The sequence below is a fragment of the Orbicella faveolata genome, unplaced genomic scaffold, assembly GCF_042242905.1.
Source record: "Orbicella faveolata isolate gen_17 unplaced genomic scaffold, um_ofav_v1 contig_34, whole genome shotgun sequence".
Taxonomy (NCBI): domain Eukaryota; kingdom Metazoa; phylum Cnidaria; class Anthozoa; order Scleractinia; family Merulinidae; genus Orbicella; species Orbicella faveolata.
This window is the reverse complement of record NW_028301563.1, coordinates 31,367,501-31,387,689: the sequence shown is the minus strand read 5'-3', so window position 1 is coordinate 31,387,689 and position 20,189 is coordinate 31,367,501. Positions and strand designations below refer to the sequence as shown.

The following is a 20,189-nucleotide window of genomic DNA, read 5'->3' as shown; positions in this document are numbered from 1 at the left end:
AGTTTTTGCTGCATTTTGCCCGGTCCTTATGCCCCCTTCAGTCTCGAAATCTCATCTCCCTGACAGAACGCATCTTGGATGTCAGAACACAGCCATCAGTGACCAACAGTGATTTTTTATTTTGAACTACTTCAAAGAGAAACAAGTGCTTCTTCCCGAAACTGTTAGAAAGAATTGATATTCCACAAGATGCCTCGTGCCCGGGCGTCTCTCCTCAAGCCTCGGTCAAACTATTCCAGCATCTCAACGCAACATATCGCAACATGGTTGGCCAAGTATTTGCAAGCCGCGGCCAAACGATCGCAACATTTCGACGCAACATATCGCAACATTATTGAGCGCAACATGTTGCTTGCGTTTGGCCACATGTTGTGTGTTGCAAATCGAACTACTGCGCATGCTCTGGAGCAACATTGTTGCAGGGCCTGTTGCACCAACCTGGCCAAACGAGTAGAACATCATGCAACATTCACAAATGTTGCAAGAAAAATTTGACCATTTTCAAACATGTCGCAACAGGGTGGCCAAACGCGCGCAACATGTTGCGCCCAACAATGTTGCAATATGCTGCGTTGGAATGTTGCGATCGCTTGGCCGCAAATAGTGCAATAGGCCATTTCCGAGTTTTTCTTTGCCTCCGTGTCAAAGCGTGTCTTCGTGCGAAACAATTTTTATGAAAATGCGTTTAATCTGTAAGTTCATTTTCATACAAATCAAACTCATTTTCATATGAAAAGTTCTCCACGAAGACTCGTTTTGAAACCAACAGGCCAACAGGCGACTCGGAATTGGCCTGTTTTCGAATTTTTCCCATTTCATCAGTTGCTTTTACAAGCTTGCGCAAGGCTCAGTGTAGTCAGAGGAGATAAGTAAAACAAGAAAGCGAATTCATAACAAAATGCGCGTGGTTTGAGCAATGAGAGAGAAAGAGAGAGAGAAAGAAACGATTTTTTTTCCAGTTCTCACGTATGTTTAAGCTGGCACGGGACGCAAATTACAAATTTGCACTTTAATTGTAGTCAATCTAGTCATGGCTCGTGGCGGAATCAAACATGCGGCAGACATGAACATAGTGGTTCAAAATCGCACAAAACCAAAACGTATATCGCTGCTTTTTCAGAGTATTGTCAGAAAATCTGAAATACATTTTACCAGTAACTGTTGTGGAAAATGCGTAAGTCGAGGCTGGGCCCCGCGGCCCGGAACTGTGTGTTTATAAGTGGCTTTGAACGCATTTGTTGGTCTTATTCTGATAAAACTTTATGTCTTTTGTAGCTAAAGTGCATTGAAGAGAAAGTTTGTATGAAGCGCAATCCAGTGAAGTGAAATTCATAGGTGAAGGCGACCTTGATCATCCCGGAGAAAGTGAACGATTTTGTATGTATAAAAACGTTGGGTGAGGCTCCCGCATGGAAGCGAGGCTAGGATGCGCAGCCGCGACGGACGCAGCTTGCTGCATTTGTTGTTTATGTGTCGGTTCAGTGAAGGTCGTAGCTGAGAGAAGCGAAGGAGACAGTAGAAATCTGGTTCCATCTTGGTGTGAAAGCTAACAGCTACTGGCCATTACTCGCCATCATACATTTTAGGGTATAAGGAAGATGGCGAGCCAAGATGGGAAGCTACCAACCTCGGATAGAATGCTCAAAAGTTAGCTTCTAAAAAATCGCTAATCTTACCAACCGTTGCCTTGAAAGCCGCCATTTTGCATAGTATAGCCTTGTAACTGTTTTTAATTTCTTCTGCTTCTCCAATCTAGCTGTACCTATGCCACCTATTGAACGACTTACGCTTAAAGATGTGTTCGATTCGAATGGAAAACCCAAAGCAGAAGTATTAAAGAATCATTTCTTAAAAGAGGGTAGAGTGGAGGAAGATGTAGCTCTTCAAATTATAAACTCGGGAACGGAGCTTTTAAGACAGGAACCCACAATGCTGGAGGTGGAAGCACCCATAACAGGTACATGAACTGGTTATTTGAACTGATCAGGTGTTAGTCTGAAAATCTATGGCAGGTCGCTAAAGTTCGAGAATATACCAACGCTATGTTCTGTATTTTTCCCATCTGCAGTGTGTGGTGACATTCACGGCCAGTTTTACGATTTAATCAAATTATTCGAAGTTGGAGGGCCTCCAAGCTCTACAAGATATCTATTTCTTGGAGATTACGTAGACAGAGGGTATTTTTCAATCGAGGTAAGCGTATTAGATGCATAAATCTGTTTAAAAATTGCACTCGCTTGTTGCACCTTGCGTGTGTGTACGAAAGCTTGTTATTCGTTGTAAACATGTTCCGATCCAAGATACCTTCAAAAATGTTCACTTCTAGCGTCCCTCTGAGGAAGCTGTATCTGTTCAATGGCCACACATTACAAATCAGCATTTAATGTCAATTTTGCCATGTTTCTCTTGCAGTGTGTTTTATATTTATGGGCGTTGAAACTCCTTCATCCCAGCACACTTTTCATGTTGAGGGGAAATCACGAGTGTCGACACTTAACGGAGTATTTTACCTTCAAGACAGAATGTAAGTGCCTTTGTTCCACATTTAAACGAACTCATTTTTCCTTAATATTATGAGCTGGATTCTACGCCGGCCTACTGGCTTCCAAGCTTCCGATCGATCAGAAAGGACGACGCCTCGAAAACCCGCGTAAAAACAAATTGTTGTGTCGAACAGTCGATCATCGCGCATCGTCATCCTACGCGTAAAGCTTCTTTTGTGGAAATTTCTAGTAGTATTTGTTTGATAGTGGACTGCCTTTCCCTAGTTCGTTTTTTGATATTTGTTCTTAAATAGTCAGCTTGCTAAAGAACTTTGAACCTTATTTTCACTTTAAATAGACCCGTTGCGTTTTCATGAATAAATTATATTGTTGCGCTTTTAAAATTTACATCTTCATTGTCGAATACCATGAAAAAGTGCGAAGTTAAATTTAAACGATCTTACTTCCGCCTAAACTTGCCACAAGTTTAGAAAAATGCGTTTTTCTTTTGACCTCAAAGTTTCGTTGTAGTAATTTGTTGTCACGAAATACTCCATGTTGTTGAGTGTAGTAAAATTTTAAACAAAACGTTGATTGATTTTGAGAATTATTGTTCATCTTGTACTTGTCGGCAGATAAAGGACTTTCCTAAAGATATCTCTGACTTTCTCGGAATTTTCAGGCTAGAAGTTTTCTTTTCTTTAAGGGATTATTCTTCAGCATTCCTAGTTTTAAATTTTGGTCAACAGGTGTTTATTGAAATGTGATCTGTTTTCTGCACAAGTAGTAGTTTGCGACAGGTTGAAATTATGCATTTGACAGCAATTTATTAGCGTTTGGCGGGTGAAATGATCCAGAATTCCCTTACTCGATTTTCTGTTACTTATGGGAAAAATTTGTGATGGACTGGCATCCCATCCATTGGGGAGTAGAAATACTCCTAGTCGCTTCATGCTATTGAAACTGGGATAAGTTCACCCTGATGGGCCACTTGGCTTGTATGCAGACTGAACAATTTGCCCTTGTGGGTGCAAAAGGAATTAAGAACCTCCAAATATAAGAGGTTTTAAATCTAAGGTCAAATTAAAGTATGAGACCAAGAAATACATCTGTACCAAAGATAATAATTAGATATATTAAGAAGAATTGGGCCACATAAATAATAGAAGTAGTTGAATGATTTAGAATATGTCAGGTTCAAAAACTTGTGACTTCGCTTTATGAGTGTGTGTGTGAGTGAGTGCATTAGCTGTGTTAGTTTGTTAACTGAAGTAATGAAAGTACTGTTAATTATGTAAGGTAGAGTGTTGTATAGTAAAGTATTGATAAGTAATCTCCGCTGAAAGTAATGTAAGTAGCTGTGTGTATTGCAAATAAAAGAGAATGTTGAATATTCAAGCCAGTTTTAGTAATTAGAGTAAAACTGATGAAGCTTCTTAGTAGGGTCCATTGTACATTGAGTTTGTAGCTGACAAGTTTATATCCTGTTTCAGGTAAAATCAAATACACAGAAAACGTGTATGATGCTTGCATGAAGTCATTCGATGCTCTTCCTCTCGCCGCGCTGATGAACAGACAATTCCTGTGTGTACATGGTGGATTATCCCCAGAGATTTACACTCTAGATGATATTAGAAAGGTAACAGCAGTTTGTTCTGAAAACAATGATAGTTTTTGTCAGTAATGGTCCTGTTTGGCTAGAAGGTGTTCATAAGGAGTAAACAACTTTTAGTTTTATTCCAGATATCAACTAACTTGCACAACATTTATTTTGTAGTATTTCTGTTAGCTGAATGTGGTAGCTATTGTGTAAAATTAATCACCAAAATATCAATCATGGACAAATTGTAATGTTTTAATTAAGAGTATAACTCACTTTACAAGGTACATTGTTTAGTCTTGGTAATCTCATTTCTGTTCTGCACTCTCTACACTGAACCATGTTCCAGAATTCCACACCCAAAACTGAACCAAGGTTAAATACGAACTGTCTATATTGTAGCTGTTTTGTTGAACGATCTGACTATACTGTGTAACAAAATGACAAGGAATTATCTGACTATCAAAAGGTATGACTGGATTTCAAATATTATGTAGACTGAAATCAGTTGTTAACTACATAAAGATGTAACAGTTTCAGGGCTCAAAAAAAAAAAAGTGTCGTCCAATTGTCCTGGAGAAGTAGATTTTCCTTTCCCAAGGGCAAGCTGGAATTTCTCTCTTTGCTGCAGTACTTAATTCACCAAGTTATTTCAGCTGACTTGGAATGATCTGACCAGGGAACAATCTGACTGCATTTCTAATATTTAATAGCATTTCAGTCGCCAGCTAATGGTAATAACTATCTATGTGCATTTTAGATTGATCGATTCACAGAACCGCCTGCATTTGGTCCCATGTGTGACTTGCTTTGGTCTGATCCACTGGAAGATTATGGCAATGAGAAAAATGCTGAGCACTTCAGTCACAACACCGTCAGAGGCTGTTCTTATTTCTACAGGTGACATGTGCTAAGCATTTCAGTTTTTTATTGTGTTGCAACTGGTAATGCAGAAGCATGTTATCCCATAGCGCCTAGTAGTTCATGTCGTGGAACACCAGAAAGAAAGCTAACTTAAACTCTAATCATGATTCTTACGCTAAGGTTAAGGTTAATCTGCATACAAGCCAAGTGGCCCATCAGGCTGGAGCTTATCCCGGTTTCTGTGGCATGAAGCGACTAGGAGTATTTCTACTCCCCCCTAGATGGGATGCTAGTCCAGCGCAGAGTTACCCCACAGCATTAAATTCGCGGTACCCATTTATACACCTGGGTGGAGAGAGGCACATGGAGAGTGAGGTGTCTTGCCCAAGGATACAACACAATGTCCCTGGCCAAGACTCGAACCTGGACCGCTTGATCCGCAGTCAAGCACACTAACCATGAGGTCACCATGCCTTCACGCTTATGCAAAGCTAAACTTGTTTTTGTTGTTCAGGAGCGTCCTGTCATGTTCCCTTTTCCATGTTTTCTCCAGGTTTTTTTTTAAATATGATTCCACTTGGTGTTGAAAGGTATTTAAGATATGCCTGTTTATGCTCTATCTACAGTTATCAAGCAACATGTGACTTCCTACAAAAGAACGCCCTGCTTTCAATAATCAGGGCACACGAGGCACAAGATGCTGGGTGAGCAGTGAAGATGATTGTATTATTGTGCCATTTTTAGTGCAGAGTGCACTATTGGGATGGTTATGGGGGTTGCCTGCCGCTAAGGAACTAAGGCGCTATGGCACTATGGCACTATGGCGCTATGGCACTATGGCCCTATGGCGCTAAGGTGTAAACTTTAATGTTTGTTTAATTAATTAATTTCAATTAATTAATTAGTCTAGAGGCAAGGAAGTAGTGGGAGTAGGGTGGGAAAGGTACATGTGTACTCTACGTAAAACACATTCCATCGCCGTCGCTTAACTTTGAACATCGCAAAGCTATATATTTGTTTCAGGTAACCCCTTGCTCTCCTTGTTAGGAATAGCACAACCCAGAGGCTAAGAGCACATAACAACAGGGCAACTTTGCTACTGGCCTCTTGTGATTCTGTATTCCTTTACATGGCACCATCAGTACATTTTATACCAGAAAGAGTCATACTGGCACAAGTTCACCCTGTGCTGGAATTCTGATACAAAATCCTATGAAAATGAAGGACTACCACTTTTTTCATTATGACATCAGTCTTGTTGGAGACTTGAACCGTTCATGTTAACCTCTTTGGACAAGCGATGAAGAGGAGGTGTCCCTTCATGTAAACATGATACAAAATCAAGTCGTCATTCTGAATGGAACTCGCAAAGTTTTTCCTATGTAAACACCCCCTAACCAGTTCTAAGATGGATTCCCTGATGCGCAGATCAATGGAATCCATTGTTGGAATGTTTGTCAAGGCAACATGTTGTATGTGCACACAATTTTGTGTTTTTCTTATCTGATCTAGGTCCTATTCAGCATATTTTAAAAATTCTGTCTTTTAGATACCGAATGTACCGAAAAAGTCAAGAAACTGGATTCCCCTCTCTCATCACAATCTTTTCAGCACCTAACTATTTGGATGTCTACAATAACAAAGGTTTGGAAAAACATTGATCTGTTAGAAATTTGAAGGACTTATGCAAGGACATGCTTTCTAATGACCTTGTATGTTTTCTTAATCTTGACATTTTTAGCTGCTGTGCTGAAGTATGAAAACAACGTGATGAATATTCGCCAGTTCAACTATTCTCCTCATCCTTACTGGCTTCCGAACTTCATGGACGTTTTTACATGGTCGTTACCCTTTGTTGGAGAGAAAGGTAAGCCTTGCTTGTTTAAAGGTGAATTAACAATTGCACTACGACCACTTGAACCAGGCCACTTGGTAGAAATCTGACCAGCTTGAAGGAGTTTCATTAACGTTTTGAGCAGGAGGGCAGGTAAAATTAAAAACTCAACTTCTTTATCAGAAAAATGTTTCTCTAGGTGGTCAAACCAGGCACAAAAAATCATTCTTGCAGCCAGTCAATAAGCCTGTTGCCCAGCCCTTAATTTAATGAAACCCCTGGTTGAAGAACGCATATAAAATCTACAGCTGAATCTGAAACCAAGTAAAGGCAAATAAATGTTTTATTTGATTTTGTATTCTAAGGACAACTCTTCTATCCTGTCCATATTCTATAGACATTGTCCTTTGTACTTTATTGTTTCAATAAAGTAGTAACGTAAGGTGAAAATGTAACGTAAGAAGCTTTTTCTTGTGACATCCACATGAAACTATTTAAAATGCTCAAACTTTTGGATCAAAAATAACGAGTCAGAAAGTTGTAGTTTTCTGAAAGGTGTGAAAATTTGATTTAGATATAATCATTGTCCATGTGATACTTGAACATCACTGTCCTGCTTGTATAAAAAGAGGTTGTCAGCCTTTGTTCTCAACATTAGTAGATATTCTTCTAAGTGGCCCAATTCAAGAAATCGACAGTACAGAGACATCACCTGTTTGTTTCTCCCGTTCATGACTTATTCTTTACTTTCTTGCTGTTAGTCACTGAAATGCTGGTGAATATTCTCAATATTTGCACGGACGAGGAACTTGAAGGGGACGAAGATGAAGAACAAAGTGAAGCGATTAAGAGGAAAGAGGTTATTCGCAGCAAAATACGAGCCATTGGCAAAATGGCACGAGTGTTCACTGTGCTGAGGTGAGACATCTGGTTGTAACTGTAACATCTATTACGGCTAAATTGCTTGATGGTGTCTTGATGTTACTGGTGAACTTGCCTGTTGTTGGTGATAGTTCACCCACAAACCAACAAGTTCATTTTGGGTGGGATGATCAAAGCAGGAGGTGACTCAAAACTTATGAAAGCCCTTGGATTCAACAAAATTTTATGTACGCTATGGAAGCAAACTAAAGTAAAAAGTTAAAATGTGTGCCGATAAGTGTCAAATTTCAGACAAGGGGAGAAATTTAGGGCAAGAAAACAACAGGGCTTTTCCTTAGAATTTAATTTAGTCTTTGCTGAATGCCAACATTCCTACATGTCTGAGTAACAGTTGTGCATGATGGTTTTCTGTATTACCATTTTAACTTGTGTTAAACTTGAGTGGCCACCCCAAGAAACAAAAACAGTATCATCAGTACTGTGGATTGAAACCAAAGGTTTATTTTAACCCTTGTCAATGCACATCTTAGATTGAAAGTATTGTCAGCTTAGGTGTATTTGTGCTGAACTGTTGCATTGATCAAACAACTTGCTATTTTTAGAGAGGAGAGTGAGAGTGTGGTGCAACTCAAAGGTCTTACCCCGTCAGGACATTTGCCAGTGGGTCTCCTCTCTGGCGGCAAACAAGGGATTGAAAGTGGTAAGAATTTTATTTATTTTATCTGGAGGAAATCCTAACAAAGCAAAGCTAATTTACATTTTGATGTAAAAAGATACAATTGATTTTCCTTTTCTTTATACATGTAACTAAGGCCCCGTCCACACTATGGTGGAGGAATGTGAAAACGGAGGTTTCATTCTACAAATGCATCAAATGGTTTCCACACTATGCTGAAGGAATTTAAAAACTCAATAGTCACCAGTCATTTTTGGATTTGTGTTTTTAAACAAAAGTTGGTCAGGGAAATTGGTCACTTTCGATATATTAAAATTCAGTTTGATAGTGAGGCCTGGAGGACACAAACAAAAGAAATGAATAAACATGGTCATTCAATTTCCTTTGTTTGTGTCCTCTAAGCCTCGCTGCTAAGCTGAATTTTAATATATTGAAAACAGTCCATTGCACGATTATCATGAGGTCATCATTTTCAAAAAGTTCAGTTTCAAAATTTTTTTTGAATTTTTTAGCCAGATTTGAAGAGCATTTTTGAAATGCTTTTTTTTCATGATGGATTAGTATGGACAGTAGGCCTGACCGTAGAAATAAAGCTGCGTTTTCCAATTCCTCCAATGTAGTGTGGCCGGGGCTTAAATATGAATATTAGTCATGTTTCTGCTCTGTTGAATTGAAGAGACTTGCCTCATTTTGTAATCTGTGGTAAAGGGACTTAGTTCTTTCCCAACAAGGTCATTGATATAGCCATGGAAACAGGCTTTACAGTATTGCCTCAGTCTTTTCTGATGTTTCTTTTACTAGCCCTGCAAGGTCAGGTTTTCAGCCCAAACTTCAAGATCAGTGGTTTTGCCGAGGCCAAAGGACTCGACCAGGTCAATGAAAGAATGCCACCCAGAAAGGATTTACCGGTGCAACCCGGGACCAAGTGAGAGCACGGACAAACAGGAAGCTATTCATTGACTATTAGTATTGTAGTATAGTGTTATAAACCTTGTGAATACCTGTAAAAAAATAGCATCATCTGCCTCTAAAAGTCTCTCATTATCTTTCTCTTGGATGTAATATTTAAGATTTTGTGTTGCGCTGACAACCAGGTTGGCATGATTTCTTCTGCTCCACACTGTGCTGTCAAGTGAATATGCTTTGAGGCATGTGGCGTTGATAAGGATGATGTTCTTTCAAGTGGATATCCTGTGACTTGGGATGTTTCAGTGGGTATCCTGTGATGCAGGATGTGCTGCCAGTTATTCAGGAGGTAGTCGATTGGTTCTTGTGAAACAGGGTGTGTCAGTGGTTTTCCTGTGGCCCACAGGTAGCCGAAGGTTTTGCACCCAAGCGAGTTCACATCCACTGAGTTTGCACCCACAGATTAGCACTCATGTTTATTCAACTAGCAATCAAGTGCTAAAATTTTATCTTTCTCTTACCAAGCAAAAAAGACAACTTTGTTAGCATAATGAAACAAGATCACAAAAACATGTTTATTTCTTGTTCTTTAATACATTAAAGGTGAAGGCAAACTGGAAATAGAAAGTTTATGATAAGTTCAGGGATGCAAACTTAGTGGCTGTGAACCTGATTGGGTGCAAAACAGGTAACATATTCTACCAAAAATGTGAAATTTTGAGGTTTTACTGATCCAGAATTTATCACCCCTTGCTCACAACAATAATTTACCAGTATATAATATACAGTGTAGATACATATCTATTGTAGTTAGGATGTGGAGGTGATTTTTGTCAGAATTTTTTTTTTTTTTTTTTGCAAAAGCAAAGGTTTCATTAAGGGCCTGGCACCAGGCAAATTGACCAGCTGTAAGAATGATTTTACCTGCTTGGTTTGATGGTCTAGAGGAAAATTTTTCTTATTATGAATTTCTGTTCAAAATGTTTTGCCTGCCTATGAAAACCAGTTCCCTTCTTGTTGAAACTGTTAGTGAAACCCCTGGCAAAAGGCCTGTCACTGCTGGCTCTTAACCTTATGAGCCCTGAGCTCTAAATATAGATTGTTCTGATGATTTCCATGTGTTCCTTTTAATGTTAACTCTGAGAATTTGGTTGCACATCAAGATAAAGTCACCTAGTTGAATATTTGCATTATTTTCATCAGCTACCACTTCAACAATGTTTTCACATAGCATTACAATTTATTGTCAGTTTGGTAAGGTGCGACAAAGCTTTGGTGAGGAAGTTTTGGACTTAAAATTACGGTGTTGCTATGGGCAACTTTTGTTTCCAATGGTAACAACATCGTTGCCTGCAATTTTGTGCGCTTTGCTGCCAATGACGTCAAAGGCCAACAAGTTGCCAGAGGAAGTGGAGCCAGTTGCCCACGACAACAACACAAGCTGAATGTTAAAACCTGGTCACTAATTTTGTTGTGACTTACTCCACTGCTTATCACAATAAGACAAAATTGCCCATGTGATCAATTGGCTTTTTATGGTACAAACCTATCAGTAGCTTTGTTTTGCTTGGTGTCGCTTTTTTTGAGAAACTCGTGTAGTAGAATCATTCTCCTGGTTTGCTTTGATATTGCAAAACAGCTTACTACTCGTCAAACTGTTCACTCACTTTTAGTGTGGCTAAACAGTCTGACAGGGTGTTGACTGTGGCTAGACATTTGCAGACACTGCCGCATTACAACAATCTGTAATTTTGTGGTCAACTGGGAAAGTTCTCATATACTTAATGACTGGTTCTCAGGGAAATAATGACTTTTGTTTTCCAAAATATTAATTTGTACCAGGAAAATATTGAGATTCCAAGGAAACACATTAAATGATTTCCGAAGGAATCAGTCTTGATGTAATTAGTTATAAATCATAGAAGGACAAAGACAATAAGTAGATACATTGTGAAAATGGCAGTCTTGGATCTATATTCTTGGAAATCAGTGCACTGCACCTTCTGACAATGATATTGCAATGTTACTTGCTCGGAGACTTTTGGTGGGAAATAAGAGAACACACTGGTGGAGAAAAATTCCAGCTATATAACAATGTTGATTAATATGTCAGGGTAGTCTTGAGGTAAATTCAAGTGTTCCGATTGGTTCTTTCTTGGTTAAATTTTACTCTATGAATGTGTATTTTTTTGTTCTTGAAAGCCAGCAAATTCAGTGACTACTTACTAACCTAGGTTGCTCAAGCTGCACTGGGAAATCTTTAAACTTGTAAAGCTTTACTTCACAAAGTCTTTTATTGCTGTACATCTTAGAGTTGTCATACACTGGTAACTTCAACTATAGAGCTGTGAAAAAGTGTGCGATAATATTACTGTTAGGAAATAAATAATTGTGACAGCCAGATTTTTCTGACCAAATCTTGGTCTAGTGTGGAAATTTGGGTTATACTGGTAGACTACCAACTTTTAATAATTGCTTGTAATATTCCTTGAGTGGTCTCCACTGTATCATGCTCTTGGTCTTGTGAATGTAAATCTGAGAGGAGACTTTCTATGCTTGCTACATAAAGCGCTCTTGCAGTTAAAAAATAGTTGGATTGTATGAAATTATGTAATGTAGCCCAGGGGGGTGGGTCTACAATATGAAAAGGACGGGGGTGCAGCGCTCGTCATACCTGTTAGGGGTTTAAAAAGCAGTTTTGGTATCTTTTAGGCTGTTCAACCTCAAAAGGTCCACAGTAGGAGCTTTAGCAGGATCTTTTAGGTTATGCCGCACCCACAAAACAGGATCTTGATATCTCTTAGGGGCTCTTTTCAAAATTTATGACTAGCACCCCGTCCTTTTTATATGAGACTTCCCCCGCGGGAATGTAGGTGTAGGCATTTTATTTATGATTTTAAAGCGAAGAAAAAGTATAAGTTACTGGTTTTAATTAAAGATAACTTCCGTCGAAGAAAATATTGTAATTACAGCAATTGTTGTACATATATACTGTATCCTTGTATCGATTGTCTTGTGTTGGAAACTGTTGGGAGAGCGAATGGTTTGAGTGTGTATGTTATGTCACACTGCCACTCTACACGCTGTAGGTGCCTAAGATTCTTGTCTCGTCTTCTGTGCATGAAATAAATCACTCGAATGGGATGCAGGAGCGCTAAATGATACCAGGTGAAGTTTAAAATATTATTTCAGCTTTTAAATTCAATTTGGCAGTTCTCAGTGTTCTTGATAGAATTTCAAAAAATCCAAATAAATCCCAGCTCCGTATAAACTCATTAAAGTACACTTTGGTCAGCTGCCATCCTTATCGTTTACCCCTTGTGCCTTCCCAGAATGCCTCTTGTGCTGCGTAATGATCTGTTATTCTCTCTGTAGACTGCCCTGAAGACTAGATTTTATCTATATTTTTCAAACCCATGGAGAAGTAATTCATCAAGTTATTAACCATGATGGTGTTTGGATATCTGATCTTTACATAGTTAAACAATTTTATTTCTTCGTTTCCTCTTTACTTTTAATTTTGATTTAGAAGACATATCAAACACTCATGAAAGTGTTTGACCACAATTCCAAACACTGAAGTTCGCCTAAAGAACTCCCCTACATGTCTTATTTTCAACTCTCTTCTTGGTGTTAGGAAATGTGATCAAACACTGTCTTTGTGTTTGATATATTCCAAAAATTGTCGGTCTGATTAAAAGGAATTGGCAACAGTTGACCCCCACCCAGTATTAACCCCCCTAATTTTCCAGTAAATTGTAAGCCCTTCTAATTTCATTAGACTGCTCAAAACCCAAAGTAAACATGTGTCTCTCGACAAGTTAATCAAAGCAAAGTGCGAGGCAACATACTTGACTGGGAAGAAAAATTCCTCATGCTGATTGGTAAGAGTGGGTGCGGACAACAGGGGACAAAACCATTTGGTGAAACATGGTAGGTAGCACAACTTTCAACTTTATTTCTGAATTCAATACACAACCCCGAGTTTACTTTTAAGACAATACAGTGTTGCTTGTCACACAAGCATACTGAATTCAGTCGGGGGAGATATTGGTTGATGAGCCCGCCAGTTCTCTTCAGAGTGCATGCCAAGCATGCTGACAAGATGTCAAATTTTGCAACATTTACCGATTGATGACAAAAATTATAATAACAATAATATATTATTTAAATATATGCCCTAATGGAAATGGTACTTTTTAATGTTCAAGTTAATGAATGCAGACTAACCCTGAACGTGGCAAAGGTGGATTTAAAGCATAAAGTAGTAAAATTGCTGCAATACGAAAATTACCCAAACTAAATTTTATATGCATCTGTTTTTTTTCCCCTGTTGTCATGAACTTCGCCCCTAAGCAACCATTCAGCATTAGCGACCATTAGCAGCCTTTTGAATTCTTAATGCATCCAGTTCAGAAACCTTCTACAGGTGGTTTGGGACTATTAAAAGTCATAAGTGAACAAAAAACAGAAAACCTCAGAAAAATGAAATCAAAGTTCATGCTGATCACACATTGGCAAAATATTGTGCTTTGAAGTGTAACTGTACCCGAAGGGGTGTGATGAGTATCAGCACCTCGCAGAGTCATGCGTGCTTTCTGTCGCATTTTGTGTGCAACTTGCTAGTTTCCCGCACAATTTTTGCGCCAACCCCTTTCTCTGTGCCACATTTTTCGCGCCATCTGCTTGTTGCCTGTTAAATTTTTCCCACTGCCTCGATGCTTTCCCACTTGTAGTTTATTTATAGATAACAAGACTTACATCTATTTTTGCAATGAATACTCTGACTTAAAGAGAAGCCACTTTAAATCAAAAACCTTTCATCGACAAGTGTCTTTCTTGTGAGATTACTCCTTCCCAACTTATTTCGCAATAACATCACAATCTTACTGAGTACATAGGACATGATGCCCGCAAGAACATAATCAGGGTATATCAAATCCATAGCAGCAAATGTCAACAGGTCAAAAAGCATCAGAGTCCACTCATTGCCATAAAACAGAATCGAGTTAAACGAGCGGCCATCATCGTTGTAAAATATTGCCTTTTCAGGAGGTGGGAGGTCTTTTAGCTCCATGTTTAAGATCCTCTCAAAAAGGAGCTTGTCCCTTACCAGGTAATCAAGGTCCCTCAGTGAGTGATCGATGAAGGCTGACAGAAAGCGATTCAAGGTGTTGTAAGCCTGAAGACGTTTTTCCACAGCTGGGGCGAGGCGACTTCCACGGCCATCTTGCCCTGGTTAAAAAGAAAAAAAAGATAGATAACACCAATGCCAGTGTCGTATGGTCTCGTACTGTGAGTTTTTGAAAGGGGATTCTTAATTCTTGCAGCCCTGCCAAACTTCCGCCTGGTGTGCGCATACTTTTGATTTGTCCTATTTTCTAATTCCCTATCCCTGGGGTATCCTAACCCATATCCCTGGGGTATCCTAATCCCTATTCCAGGGGTAACTAACCAACTTACCCATGGGATTGTTAGGCATGTTCCTCCTCTGCTGCTGCATGTCGCTCTGATGAAGTGGTCGGACAACTTCTTCATACTGTTCACGAAACTTGGCTGGTACTTCAACCTCGAATGTCTGCCGCTCTGAATTGGGTTCAAGGCCCCTCTTACCACACAGGTCTTCTTCTTCCCGCTTGAGCTGTTCATTCATCTGCCACATGTTTGTGTCTGCACGGCCATGAACTGAGCGACCATGTATGTAGTAACCATAACGAGTATTCTAGAAGAAAAGAACAACATAATAAGAGAGCAACAACTGCTCATATGTGTCCAAATCAGGGCTCGACTTTCAGGAAAAAACCTTGGGACCAGCTGGCCCCTAAGTTTTCAAACTTAATTGACAAGCAATTTAAAGTGTTTCAATCAGTGAAAAACATGGAAAGTTAGTTGCCAGTGAAAAAAAATTCAGTTATATTGGCGACCCCAGCAGCCGCAATGTCAAGCTTTGCGAATGGTCTATGGACTGAATGGGGCAGCAATAAGCATAAAAAAAAATCACCTAGTAACAAAACAAAACAAAACGACAACACCAACAGTGACCAAGCCAAGTGTTCTAGAAAAGAACAATTCATTTCATAAAGGAGGCAAAAATTCTAAATGTGTGTCTGTATGGCCACGAATGAGTGTGCCGAGATAATGAGTAATTCTAAAAGAATGTTTCTGCATGGCAATGTACTGATTGTCTGTGAATGTTGGTTGTACAAAGCAGCAAACAAGAAATGATCAACCTCATTACAATTAGAACTACATGTGTGTGTCTGCATGGCCAAGAACTGTTTGGCAGTGAATGGTGGCAATGATAATATATTGAATGACCATTCTCAGTATTCTTGAGAAAAAAGAAACTACATAAGGGAGCAGAAATTCTACAGAATTGTTTCTTGTCAATAGGATAGCTAGAAATTCAATAACTGATGGTCTGAATATAATATACTTCATTATATTTCCACTTACCTCTAAGATAAAGATGCTGACATTACTCATGGAACACAAGTCAATAAAATCACCAAGTGCATCTCCAACAAATCGCTCGTAAATAAATGCAAAAAAGAACCATTGTACAGCTTCCACAGACAGGAATACGATTGACAGAATAGCAAATCGCAAAACCTTGCTGTACTCGCCAACATAATCAGTTGTCGGGTTAACTGTGGTGGTACTCTGTGGGTCTGTTGTTGCCAGATACTCAAGTCCAACTACTTTCAAGAACAACAACACAAGAAAAATCTGTAGCTCTGGATTGATTTTCCGAATCGTTTGGATTTCGTTCCACTCGTTTGCAATAAACAGGGTCCTCCAGATGCTGACTGGGGCATCCATAGCCCCTGCCTCTCCACCCTGGGTAGGTTGGTTTACTCTCCCCTGGGGGCGCTCCCAGTCGACAAAAAATATCTCAAATGAGATTTGAGACCAGAGCATGTGAAGAAGATCGATGATCTTGAATGCAATGGTTACACCCACCAGGTCGAGAAACAATCGTTCTTGGCTTGGTGTTGGAAGAAGCTGGTAAACTGTCTTTTGTCTTTTGAAAAAAATGAGCCACTGAACTGACAATCCAAAAATGACCCAGAAAAACATGGTAGAGATTGTGCCAAAACAAAACAGAATGAACTTCAGCAAGGAAGCACCATCAATTTCAATACGGCCCTGTCGACGTCTCCATGCCATCACCTTGACCAAAGCCAATAGGGCAGCCAGAGCAGAGAGGCAACCAATGGCTATCTGTCAGTAAAGAAGAAAAAAAGGATGACGGTAAGTTGTTGAATGTTTAAAGAGGTTGATACACTTAGTGGCACCTAGCTAGTTCTCAGGGATGCCACTTAAACTGAAAGAAACAAATATTTCAAATCAACATCAGGGTTGTTCTCTAGAAGTGCCCAGGTGCCACCGGCGATTAACTTTTCCCTTTGGGTGAGTGGAAAAACTTTCTTTTTTCATATAAGCTTAAGTGCTGGGTGCCCAGGATTTCATGGTTAGGAACCTGTGGGCTACTCATAATTTTTCTTGGACCACAACCTTGAACATAATAGCCTAAAAAATCCCAACTGGCAGGAGACAGACCAGTTGACTATTAAATAGCCAACTGGTCTTACAAACATGACTGAAGAGATAAACTAAGGTCTACCAAGAAACAACTCTCCCTTCCTCTCGTGATTTCTAGTGACCTTCTTTGGGGATGGGAATAGGTACTTCCTGAAACTCTAAAACTGTACAAAGAGCTTGAGAAAATTTTTTAAGAATTAATGACTGCTGGTAAAAATACCTCCGTATCCTTCTTTATTTTGGATGTATCCATTTCGTAAGTGACAGCAAAAGATACTTCCTTGTCGCTGTTCAGTGTATCTTCATCATTCAGGTCAAGTGCATCATACTTGATACGCAACATCGGAGGATATATTTCACCGTCGGATGAGCGCAACCTTATGTTCAGCTCAATCTTTGAAGAATAACGGATATACTGCAGTTCCTGATTACCACCGGCTGATATTCCAATAAGATTATCAGTGACATAGAATCTTCTTGTGAGTACCCACTTTTCTCTGTCACTGCCCTCGTTCACATTTTCGTCATTCTCCACATAATTTTCCATCAGTACCGGTACAGGGTAGAGGTCGTCACCCAGGGAAAGAAACATGTCATACAGGAACATGGGCATTTTTGTCATCTCTTTCACTGCGATTGAACAAGATGAGCGATACGTTGTTGCAAACCTTAAAGCAGCAGCCATTTTTGAAGGCCGGTCTTTGCACATCTGGAGAGTATCAAGGCCGTTTTCATAACCAACAAATGAGCCATTCAGCGTGTACACTGCAAGAACAAAGCCTATGTCTTCGTTTCGCTGAAACTTTTTTGTGATCTCCTTTTTGTCTAGGACCTCTGGTGCATCGCTGGCTGATGATTGATAAAACAACCAAGGCATTACTACAGGCCAGTCCCTGTTGTCATCATTTACGATTCCGAGGGGAATTTTGCTGTTTACAAGGTCAGTGTATTCTTTACAAGCGGATCCACCCTGCATATAGTCCAGCAAAACACAGAGATTTCCTAACAGCTGACAGGCTGTGAAGTTTGAATCCGTCTTACACAACGCTTGAGATGCTATAAAATTTGACCGGAAAAACGCCGAATCGAACGACTTGTCGCCATATTCAACTTTGTACATACTACTCGTCTCCTTCAGCAGAACAGTTTCGTCAAAGCATACTCCTCCTGAAATAACAAAACCATTTTCAGTGCAGGAAGAACAGACTGAGACATTACTGGGGAGAAAAAAGCTTGAATGACAGCGTCTACAGGCTTGCAGCTCTTCACCGCCTGGCGTTGTGTCTTCGACACAACGTTCACATTTCCTAGTCGACAATCTTGTTCCGTTACGACTACGATCTGTGGCAACAGAATCTAAGGGGCAGCTGTTACATGTGCCCGTCTTTACATTAAAACCAACATCGGTGGGACATTCGATGCAGAAACTACCATCAAGGGAGCTTGTAAGATTCCCTGAACCAGCAGCACTGTTGCATGCTTCGCAAACAATCGAAGGACCACCTTTGTTTTCAACCATCTTGAAGCTCGTTTGACAGGTGCAAGACAAACCGTCATTACTTCGTTCCTGACCTGGAGAACCACAGTCTACACAACGTAACGACGAGAACTGAAAATACTGATTGGTTTTACAACTTTCTGGAGTAGTAAAGGGGATCATAAAGTCTATAGATAACGACGGCAAACACCATAACGACCAGATGGACAATATCAACAACTTGCGCGCCATTTTGGACTAATTCATTCGCAGCTTGACTACTAATGGTAAGACCGCTGGAATAGCTTGGGCGCGAAAAATTATAACCAACATGGCGGACAGGTGAGAGCGTGACAGAGGTGTCCAAAAAACAGCTGGATTTCACGACTCCACTATGGTTAAGGAACAGTTCAAGGAATCTGGAGTTACGAAAAAGATGTAAGGCTCTTCTTGTTAGTTTTATTTGTGCCATTTTGGCTTAATATATAGGAGTGTTTATGGAGCCCGCCACATGGGTGGAATTTACTCTTCGTTTAATCTAGGGTACGTCCGGAAAGATACTCAATTTTTTTCTATTTGATCGACACATTATTAATTTAAAAAAATTCATGACTCTCACCCTACCTGGATTTTTGGCGCAGCTCTAGATCTGCTGGAGCTCTGCACCCACCGCCCCCCTCCAACTCTCCAACCCTCTTCTCTCTTGGTGCATTAAGGTAACAAGGGTTACCATTTGTTTTAAAAAAAGTTATTATTTACTTTGAATAATGGTAAGAAGCTTTAAAATTTAAGTTATCCTACTGAAAGAGGATCATGTGTACAAAATAAGGCATCTGCTGCAGTTGAGTGTCAATTGATGCCATTGGTCCACATCTCAATCAACACTCAATCGACATCTCGATTGATACTCGATCAACACTAGATTGACATTCCATCAACATCTTGATTGACACTGGGTCAACACTCGATCAACAGCTGGTAGAGTGTCGACTGACTCATATGTATCAATCAACACTTGATGGCATGTCTGTGAAAATTAGTCAACCCTCGACTGATGGTTTGCTGAGATGTCGTTTGAGTGTTGACCGAGATGTCGATGAAGGGTCAAATGAGGATGCCTTTAGGACACACGATCCAACTAAGCAAGGCCAAAGTATAGAATGAAGGATCACATATTAAAAAAGATTTGAATGGTAGGAGTCTGCATGATTTGAATTATGTAAAAACAATAAATTTAAGCATAATACATTTTGAAGGATGATGACGTATAGAACTCATGTTAGTATGTACAATACATAATTTAAACTTGCTTACAGTATACAAATTTTGTTCCTTTTGCAGAAGCCATGTCAATTTTGGATTGTTCTCCCCAGAGCAAATGCATCAATATGCACACATTCACTGTGTCAGCAAGAACCTGTATAATCAGGACCACGCCCGTACCCCTGTCCCATATGGGGTGTTGGATTCACATATGGTATGGTGGATTTCCTATGGGTTTCAAAATTAAATGCGATTGCTTTTTGTTTCGATTTTTTTTTTGGTGACTTAATTTTATCAGCGCTGAGAACAATAGAACTTAACTTTGTTGATGTGACAGGGAACAAGTAGTAAAGACCGAAACTGTGAAACCTGCGGCAAAGCTCTGGCTGATTGTGTTGGTCACTATGGATACCTGGATCTTGAACTTCCGATCTTCCATGTTGGTTTCTTCAGATCAACCATAGTCATTCTTCAAACAATATGTAAAGTGAGTATGAAACAGTACTGTTGGTTGCATCTAAAATGAGTCGCTTATTACCATTCACGCGTTGGTTGCATCCAAGCTGGTGGGGAGGGGGGGGGGGGGAGTTGCTGCCTTATATGGGCACTATCGGTATGTGCGGTCCCAAAGGGTAGGGTTTTCAGCTGTTTTGGTCATA

General features: G+C 39.7%; 3 protein-coding genes across 3 annotated transcripts in view; 2 read left to right on the top strand and 1 right to left on the bottom strand.

Moving 5' to 3' along the window:
* The first annotated feature begins 1,437 nt into the window (after positions 1-1,437).
* Positions 1,438-12,249, top strand: LOC110060490 (protein phosphatase 3 catalytic subunit alpha-like). The gene is made up of 12 exons (XM_020767274.2): positions 1,438-1,647; positions 1,757-1,957; positions 2,069-2,193; positions 2,413-2,524; positions 3,977-4,122; positions 4,844-4,983; positions 5,574-5,651; positions 6,497-6,591; positions 6,689-6,814; positions 7,543-7,699; positions 8,266-8,363; positions 9,141-12,249. Exons 1-12 carry the CDS (start codon positions 1,599-1,601, stop codon positions 9,266-9,268), a joined length of 1,455 nt encoding a protein of 484 aa, XP_020622933.1. The 5' UTR covers positions 1,438-1,598; the 3' UTR covers positions 9,269-12,249.
* A 930-nt stretch (positions 12,250-13,179) lies between these two features.
* Positions 13,180-18,519, bottom strand: LOC110060492 (meckelin-like). Its single transcript, XM_020767275.2, has 4 exons — positions 17,011-18,519; positions 15,702-16,469; positions 14,709-14,967; positions 13,180-14,480 (listed from the first exon to the last, which is right to left on the bottom strand). Exons 1-4 carry the CDS (start codon positions 18,517-18,519, stop codon positions 14,050-14,052), a joined length of 2,967 nt encoding a protein of 988 aa, XP_020622934.2. The 3' UTR covers positions 13,180-14,049.
* A 74-nt stretch (positions 18,520-18,593) lies between these two features.
* Positions 18,594-20,189, top strand: part of LOC110060508 (DNA-directed RNA polymerase III subunit RPC1-like) — a 31,174-nt gene continuing 29,578 nt past the window's right edge. The window contains exons 1-3 of the mRNA XM_089271675.1: positions 18,594-18,705; positions 19,609-19,744; positions 19,868-20,017. Of these exons, the coding sequence (XP_089127801.1) occupies positions 18,662-18,705; positions 19,609-19,744; positions 19,868-20,017 (330 nt within the window). The 5' untranslated portion in view covers positions 18,594-18,661. The remainder of the gene's footprint in view (positions 18,706-19,608; positions 19,745-19,867; positions 20,018-20,189) is intronic.